The sequence below is a fragment of the Atta colombica genome, unplaced genomic scaffold (genome assembly GCF_001594045.1).
Source record: "Atta colombica isolate Treedump-2 unplaced genomic scaffold, Acol1.0 scaffold47, whole genome shotgun sequence".
Lineage (NCBI taxonomy): Eukaryota > Metazoa > Arthropoda > Insecta > Hymenoptera > Formicidae > Atta > Atta colombica.
Window position 1 is genome coordinate 1,526,394 of NW_017259536.1, and position 9,571 is coordinate 1,535,964.

At 33.6% G+C, this 9,571-nt stretch overlaps 1 protein-coding gene across 1 annotated transcript in view; it reads right to left on the bottom strand.

The window, feature by feature from the left end:
- Nucleotides 1-9,571, bottom strand: part of LOC108691532 (transmembrane and TPR repeat-containing protein 1-like) — a 140,420-nt gene that overhangs the window by 2,296 nt on the left and 128,553 nt on the right. Inside the window, exons 12-13 of the mRNA XM_018199311.1 lie at nucleotides 7,484-7,683; nucleotides 7,161-7,296 (exon numbers count right to left, since the gene is read on the bottom strand). Coding sequence (XP_018054800.1) covers nucleotides 7,161-7,296; nucleotides 7,484-7,683 — 336 coding nt within the window. The remainder of the gene's footprint in view (nucleotides 1-7,160; nucleotides 7,297-7,483; nucleotides 7,684-9,571) is intronic.

A 9,571-nucleotide genomic window follows, 5' to 3' on the forward strand; every position in this document is an offset into this window, starting at 1 on the left:
ATATATATATTTATTTATTTAATAAAAAACATGCAATAAAACATCCAATAAAACATCAATAAAAGTGATATTTCGATGAATTGATTTGAATCCATGATTTTAATTTGTCTTGAAGACTCCTACAATATTGAAAAAAAATTGTATGATGTTATTTAAAAAATTTAGATATATAGATAACTTTGATTTCCTTATGAAAAAAATATTTTTAAAATTTTTTTATCGCATGTTGTAGCCAATATAAAATAGATGAATGTCTCACCCTTCAATCTTTTTTTTAACTGTCAGAAGTGTTTAAAAAATCGTGCGGACAGTTGCGCTAAACACCCTGTATATTTGATTCATAAACTTGATTATAGCATTTCACATTCGATAATTTCCGCGTAAAATATCTATACATATAACGTAGCTCTAGTTTCGTTCTACTTTATTCTCTTTATCTCAGAACCGTTTACTCTTGATTATAGTTCACAAAAAGAACGATTCATTATAATCTGTCACTGTAACTCGTTACGTACCGAGATATCACCGATCTAAAGATTCTATCGCGTAAAAAAGTGTGAAATCTACATACTTTTTGTATAACAAACTGATTGCACCGCGAATATTACGGGTTACAATTCACGTAATGTAGAAAAATGTAGCTTTAATGCGACGTACGTCACAGACACAATATATCGCATAATTGTAACTCAATAATTTTCAAGCAAGCGAATAAATCTTGATGTCAAAGTGAACGCTGAATTGTCCCGATGCACATTCAGTCAGTCGAATAATCCTGATTGTTATCAAGGCTGTAACATTTACGCGGACGCAGTTAGAGCAGGTTCGAAGCATTGACAATACCAGCGTTTTCGTACCGGTTAATCGAACGCGTGCCTATGTATATCGAATAGCTTCCACCCCTCATCCAGTATCAATGCCGATATCGACCCACGCCAGCGACAACGTTGACGTTCGGCTGGTCCGAACCGACTGTAATCGCAACGTGACTTAGCAATCTCACGTGTCTCCGAGCACATCGGGTCAGTTTCAAATCGCTCGTGATCGATCGTACGTCCTACTGGGAGATAGTCATGTTGTTGCAACATACATGTTGCAGCAACATGACCAATTCAGTCTAAATAATATCAAAATGGAAAACGGCAGATAAAAAAAATATTCATAAAAGAAGTTCAAAAAATGACGATATCAATGTTAGCTTTCATAATATTGAAACTAGTATCTACAATTTTAATAAATCTATTTTTTTATAACAAATATTGCAAATATTGATATATACAACATCTTATGCATCGATCTGTGAGCAAAAATGAATAGTACTACGCAAATACCACTATTATGATTTTACTCGAAGATTTAAGGATTAAAGTTTTGCAGAATTAAAGTTTTGCGGTGAGTATTGTTAAAGCCAACCGCGAGCCTTTCTATCTCGTACGGACATTCGTGTGAAATAAACTCTAATTCAACTGTGGTTGTAACGAAGTGGTAACGCGCGGCTACCACCGGTCATATCGGCCGTTCGGTGGTTCACCGATAGACCGGATGAAACACGGCATACCATGAATTATAAAATCGCTATTTACAGCGGAAGATAGAGACCATGTCGGCTGCGAGCGATCGCGCGCGAGTCGGAACACTGGAGTAATATCGCATCCTGTATCCCGGAAACGATAGTGGCGAAGGTTGATCTAAAATTATTGCGGCACACGCACATTTCTTTCTCGTATCCGAATTGTTGTTAAAAGTTGCGTGAGATCGCAACCATAACGATGAATCGTTGCAGTTTGCGATTGCCGGCGAAATTGGTGATATAGACCATCGTTTTCCTCTCATGTTTATGACTTCAAAGATAAAAAGGAATATTTGCGCGAATATACACGTTGCGTTTTATTGATCAAAATTACGAGAATATAGGTAGGCATCGGTAAATTCTCTCAATTTATCAGTTCATTGAGCACTGCAATGGCGATGACGTCACTGCGTCCGTATCATTATCTGCCGTGGGTTTTCTTTAAATTTATATATCTGATAGAAAAAAAAAACGAGAATAGCTCGATGAACTTCTGCTGTAGTCAGCCATCCGATCGTTGGCTAACTTCTCATGTTTTTCTTCATTTTAAACGCTATTAGACGCTATTAAACGATTCACCTACTGGGACATATTCATTTTGTTTTACAGTAGTTAAAATAACAATTACGAAATAATTTTGTTTATGTCCAATGAAAGTTTTATGATCTTTACATGTTAATTAATGAGCCAATAAATATTTATCTCGATGCGTATACCACGCGCACTCCGAGTTTCAAATTATTTGAATCGACATAATTTAATGATAGGCAAATAAGTAAATTTAAACAATAAATGAGACTATATTTCAAAATTATTTTCATATGAACATACACTTTCGACACTCGTTGCACGTGACTTTGCATTTTACAGTAATTTAACCAAATGTTTTGGAAATTGAACATTTATATAATTCTTTAAATGAAATGAATATGCACTGAATAGAAAATATTTGTACCAGGTGACTTCACATGCCATGAGCAAACGATTTTAACACATGGAGAAAATGCGCTTCTAAAACAAAACAATAACTAGTGATATTTTCAATAGCTATTATATTGTTACTTCTCTATTGATCATTAGATATAGTTTTAATAGTATTCGTGCTTAATTCGACTGTAAAAAACTGTCTGTACTGTATATAAAATAAATAATTACAATATAAAGTAAATCCATTTTCAATTTTCATGCATTAATTTACAAGTTGTGCAAATACAATTTTTTGCGTACAAATAAAATGTTTATCCTGTTATCAAATTAACATAATGCATATCATTATAAATTATAATATTAGCTGTAAAAATAAATAAATAGATATTTATATCGTGATATAAATAAATTTAAATATAAACTTATGTATCTTTTCATAAAAACGCTTTTTTCATATTTTTTAATTCATTTGTTATTACAAGTGTACCAAAAAAATACAAGAAAAAATGATTGTAGCATCCGATCGAGTTATTCATATTTTCAATAATCTTCACCTTAAGCATAAATATCCCGTGGAATATAATTCCATTGTTAACGACAATATAATGGAAAGACTGTCAATGATTGAGAAAATTGCGTCCAGAAACTATTAGATTTTATCTCCGTAAGAAATTATGGTCCATCTCGATGACTTCGAATCGAATAAGATATAGCATATTTCATAAGAACTGAGATAATATAATATAGCATTTTTTTTCAATCTTACTGTTATTATAAATCATATGTGAAAATTATATAACTTTTATTATATCTGAAATGTTCTACCATATAAAATAAATTAATTTAATTTTTCATTAAAATAAAATAAAATGCTATATAAATAAAAAAAGCGTATATTATCTGAGAAAACTTTGGCATCCTACAATTCTATAATTAAAAATTATCCATGTTTTTAAATACGTTTTATTGTAGGAATGTAGATCACTCTTATCTAAGTTATTAGAAAAATCTGTAAAACTTACATAAATATTTCATCAAATATATATTTTTATTAAATTATTTGAAAGTGAAAAAGGATAAGAGAAGAAGAGAAGAGAGAAGAAAAGAGAAAAAATTGGAGGAGAGAGAGAGAGAGAGAGAGAGAGAGAGAGAGAGAGAGTGCAACGTTCCAAAATGGGGTATCGTATCGTAATATGTCACACGTTCAGTTGGTGGTTTTCTCGACAATGTCAATATCATATTGTACGTCCATAAAAGCAAACGGGAACGAAATATTCGATATCGAGCTACGTGCCGATCGCGACACTTAATTACTTCAGATCGGAAACGGCGTATCCCGGAGCGAGGCACAAATGAAACCGTGACCCAATCAACGAAAACCGCAGGCGATTTATGAGAAATTAATCCAACCATCGCGTACGGAATGAAAAGCGGAAATATTGGGAACTTGCCTCAGCTTGGCTTTAAATAAATGAAACGTGAAGCACTCTCGCGTTCTATAAAAAGTTTGCGGCACATTTCTCGTTGATGACTGATGTCATTCGAAATAATATAATTAAACAAGATCCCTGTACTGCTGTTTGTGACTGTCGGATTGAATAAATGCCTTTCAAACTCCGTCTCGTATATTGACGGACAAGAACATCCTGAATGATATATTTCTCCTACAACTGCAGATGTATATGGTATTGAATGCATCGAGCGACAAATGTGAATTTCTCGTTTTTATTGATGTGTGTGTGTGTGTGTGTGTGTGTGTGTGTGTGTGTGTGTGTGTGTGTGTGTGTGTGTGTGTGTTCATTATCAATAATATATAGATTAAAAATATCGTGTTCCCATAAAATGCACGGCGAATTAATCAATGGTGCGATAAAATGATAAGTTTATAATAGTTTTATATATTCCTTTTTAAATAGAAATATACAGAACGCAAATTATTCATCTGGATCCTTATGCTGTAGCTCTTAACGACAATATCCATATAGTTATTCTAAGTATGTATTATATTTTTGTGTACACGTATAATAACAAAAGCTATGCAATAACAATAATATAACAGTAACGAATTATCGTTAAGAATTACAGAATATCGGCACTGAGATCTCTAAGAAAAAAAAACGCAAATAGTAAGGATATTAAATATAAAATAGTTCCTGTAAGAAAAAATTACTTTGGATTATATTATGTATATATAACATTTGCGAATTTACGTGTAAAATAACTCATTGTACGAAATTTTAATGAATATAAATATAACAGATAGCCAGAGATCCGGTCTAAAAGGTTTTTTTGGTTCGATTCTGGTTCTGGTTTAATAAAATATTAAATAAATGTTCCAGTTTCAATTTCATTAATTTTTTACTAGTAAAGAAAACCGAAATGGTAAAAATTATGATTTTTTTCTGTTCTACTTACTCGTTTTATTCTATTTATTCTTAAAATTTATTCTATTAAGGAGAGGGAGGGGGAGAGGAAGGAGAAAGAGAAAAAGAGAGAGTGTTCACCCGTTCAATCTAGACAAGTTAAAGAAAAAGTGTCAATCTGATCACGTGATTATGAACAAAAATTATGTAAATATTATTTCAAATATATATTTCTTTCAATCCTTTCTTACAACTTATTTTATTCTTATGTAGATAGATAAATCTCATTTATTACATAAAATCTACATATGTATTTTTGAATTGCATGATTTGGAATAAATTTTTGCAAAAAAAATGTGAAAAAATGTGAAAAATTTGAAAAAAAATGCTAGTATCTTACATTAAATATATCTCGCGATTTCGCCAGATTCCTTATATCATATGAGGTATAATATTTGAATTCCAGTTGTTAAGAGAACTGATGATGGTGATATTGGATTGAACATTGATGATTTGGGCGAAGGAACGAGCAGAATAAAGTTTAAGAACAAGATTAAAATTCAAAGATTAAGTAATGAAAAAAGAATTGAAAAATATCATACAATTTTACTGGTTCAGTTACAATATTATACGGTTTCGATATTATAAACTTTTATACAAAATTTGGGTACTATTTTGATTTCATTTCACTAAAAAAAAAGGGTTTCAAAACAATTTTCGGTTCCGATTTTGGTCCAATTTGATCCGAGTTCCTGCAGATAGCAGAACAATTATTTATTTTCTGTTATTTTATATTTATTTAGAACTCATAAAAATGATAATTATCTAGATCTCGTATAAAATGGACTGTCTAAAGTTTTTCTGTTTTCCTTCAGCCATCCTACACAACTGTATACTTGATGCCCTTCACCCCACCATTCCGTTACGGGCTGCGAGAAGATTTATATTTGCATTTAAAATCCGAGCGATATGCGCCACATCTGTCAAACGATGCATATTGAAATTTTGGTGTGGTAGCAACACAGAGAGGAAAAGAGAGAGGGAGAGAATGATTCTCGCTGCTCGACCGCCTGTCCGCCGGCGCCTCTCCGAGCGTTGTTTCTCCAAAATTTTAACCCCCTTTCGCCGCATTGCTCCTACATACTCTAGGCCACGCCTACGTGCCTATCTCTGGCACTGCAAAATTCGTATACGTTCGGACGACGATTCGCCACCGCGGCACTTCGTTGTTGGCAAGCCCGTCGAAATAGAAAGAGAGAGAAAGAGAGAAAAAGAGAAAGAGAGGATAAGTGAATGAGAGTGAGAGTGAGAGAGAACACCAACTATAAAAACAGCGCGAATCGTCGCTGGCAAATTTACCGTGCGTGTTTTATAGGCGCTATTTGCACACAGCGGGACGCGGGAGGATTACAATGTGAGGGTGGAAAAATGGGCGATGGGGTGATGGCAGTCACAGCGAAAACATGGGGACCAGCCGCTTGCGCGCCCGTTATCGTATAATCTACGTGTGCACGTGGATGTGTGCCGCGTACATAAACGGCCAAATTCGACCATCGAGACAGTATCGAATCTATTTTCGTTTTTTTTTTCTTCTTCTTTTTTTTAATTTTTTAATTTTATTCTTCGATATATATACTTCTCGCGAAAATCACGTGGAATTTTTAATCAATCCGCGCAGAACGAAGATCGAGTTCAGAGAGATCGCTGGAAAAAAATTGAATTCGTTCATTGATTGCAAATTGACGTGAGCGCTAACGTACCGAGTACTTGCCGCGCGAATAAGCCCGCTGCTCGATTCGCGCAATGCTGTAAAGCCCATCTGAAATTGAAAGGATTTCCGCGCAACGGAGCCACGCTTCGTCGCATGCACGGAATTCGTAACATGCGGAAAAGCCCGTGTTTGTACACGATCTCGCAATGCTGCCGAGGAAATTACAAATTCGGACATTACGTTGCGCAACCCGAACTGTGGCGATATTCTCCAGAGTGTATATTCGATGCTGTTTTAAGTAATCCGAGGAAATTGCTTTGATGTGATTCTTTCACCCATTTCAACGTTTTTGTTGTGCGAATGATTAGATACGTGGAAGAAAGCATTATATGGATACTATTTTCGTACAGGCTTCTCAATAGGTAATCTTATAGAGTACTCATATAATAACATTATAGAGTTTCTCATTATATTCTCTTATTATTCTCGTAATAACCCTATAGCGCAGGTCGAGGCAATTTTCTAATTTGTAATGGTGACTTTGTATGTTCAACGATATAATACATGCACATAGAATGTAAATGCTCACCTGATGATGAGCTGGTGTACTCTAGACCACTGACCTCGCGACCTCAAAATCCTGAGCGTACCAATAAGCGATGGTTTGTGCGACGGAAAGATCTCCATCGCTTTGAAATAGTATCGGAGTGAGGGCAACCATTTGCCTGAAAGAGACGAAGCAAGTTTGTGCCGCGAGTGTAAATTTAGGGTTGCGATCATGCGAACTGCTTGGTAACTGCAGGTAACTCTGACGAGATTGTTCTACTTTTGTCGACAAGTAGTGCTTCTCCTACCCGGGAATTTGAAGGTCTTCCACTTGCTACTCTAAGCTTATTTCATTTAGCAACTCACCGTTCTTGTATAACCAGTAAGCATACTCAGCGAGAGCGTCCGGGTTTCGTGGTTGAAGATGAATTACGTGCCTCAGGAGCTCGCCTGTTGCAGGACCGGTAGCGATTCTCGCTAGAACTCTAAATGCCGGTGCGTATGCTGGATCCAGCGATACGCATCTCCTCAGCATCTCAATGCACTGTTCAGTTCGATTCGTTCTTCTAAAAGCAAAATTTTACGAATGTAAAATATCGTATACAAACACGTTTAGGCGTTACGAAACGTAGCAAGGTGTCATTTTAATGACGTTTTATTGATGTTATAAAGTCGCTGTCAAAACATCATTCGGCATCATTTTGCTACTTGGGTTAATATTGACAACTTTTAGTATATAAATTTTTATATATAAATTCTTAACTAATTTAATTCCATTATAATAAATTTTATAATTGTTTTCTGTATGGAATGAAATAAATGATATTTTAAAATGTTTCAGCGTATTATAGATACATAAATAATAATCGAACAATTTTAATAGAACGTAATAAATAAGTAAAGAAATGTAATGTAATTGGAAGATTGTCATTTATTATTCTTAATTAATAACGAACAATTCGATTTCAATTAGCATTAATTATAAATTCCATACATATCGTTCGAATATTTAATCACTCAATATCGTTGGTATAACTACTGTTATGGATATATTTATTTCTTGCTTGCATTGCTTTATTGTTCGACAAAACTGCTACATATTTCAAAGTAGGTTGATAGGCTGGTAAAGGTTCGACGTTGAAAAGACCAACGGACAAGGTACCACGATAAATTTGGCGTTCCTGTACAAATTGAACGGCAATTTCGCGAACGCGTCCGGTTGAATTATAGTCGTGCGCTTTCATGTAATCGACTTTACGCCGACAAAAGACTCGGTAATTGTCAGAGAATGCCAACGCCAATAATGCTGATCGACAATACCGTTTTTACTGTTTACGCCCGTAGTTTGAGTGATGCTTTTTATGACTATCGTTCCATCAACTATTTCATCTAATGGAAAAGAGAAATATTAATTGATAAAAGAGCATTCATCCTGAACGTACATCCATTTATATGTATACGTTTAATTTATTTTAAATACGTTTTAGATTACCTAAATGTGAAAATATTTCCATAGTAAGTTTTTTCATAAATTTATCATTTATTATGTTCTATGCCATTATATTTGCTAATCTTCACATAAATCAACTCTGGACGGTGAGAATTATTTTATATGTCATGCAATGCGGAAAGACAAAACGTTTGAAGACAAAAATTAAATTTGTACATAAATGGATACGTATGCGCAATAAAAGTATATTTTAAAAATATATAATACAGAGTGTGTTTCAAGACCCCTCGAGGATAAATTTCAAAGGATAGAGCATTAAAAGAAGAGAAGAAAGTTCACTAAGAAACCTGTACATTCCGATACATTTTAAATTCCGATACATTTTAAAGAGTTTTGCATCCAGTTGTATATGGCATTTGACAATGATAGTTCACTTCCTTTAATTTTGTTTTTGCAAAAAACTAACAGAAAAGCAAACATATGGATTAGTATTGTCAGACGTCACAATGCTACCGCGCGATTGATTGTGTATCTTACAGTTTAAGCAAGAACATGTAGTTTTTTTATAAATTCGTTGGGAAAAAGACAGATTCCTTAACAAAAGTTGATTCTTTTGGTGAAAGTTACTATTTCCTAAAGTTTATCTCTAAAGTCCTTGAAGTCCTTTTTATGTATATTTGTAATTATATTTTACTAGCATTTTTGTAATTTTTGTAATTCTTTTCATTTTCTTAAAAATTGATAAATAGAGATATTGAAGAAAATGATTGGGAATCTTTATTCTGTATATCACATTAACGATATATTTAAGAAATAAAAGTAATAGAAATTGAACGAAATCGGAACATTTTCAAGAGTACACTGAGAGAAATGATTTTGTTATAGGAACAAATGATATTTGTTAAAAAAAACGATCGATTCATTACGATTGTAAATTAATTCGTCAATGTAACAAATAATTACTAATATCGCTAGCAAATAAGAGGCTTTTATATATATATATA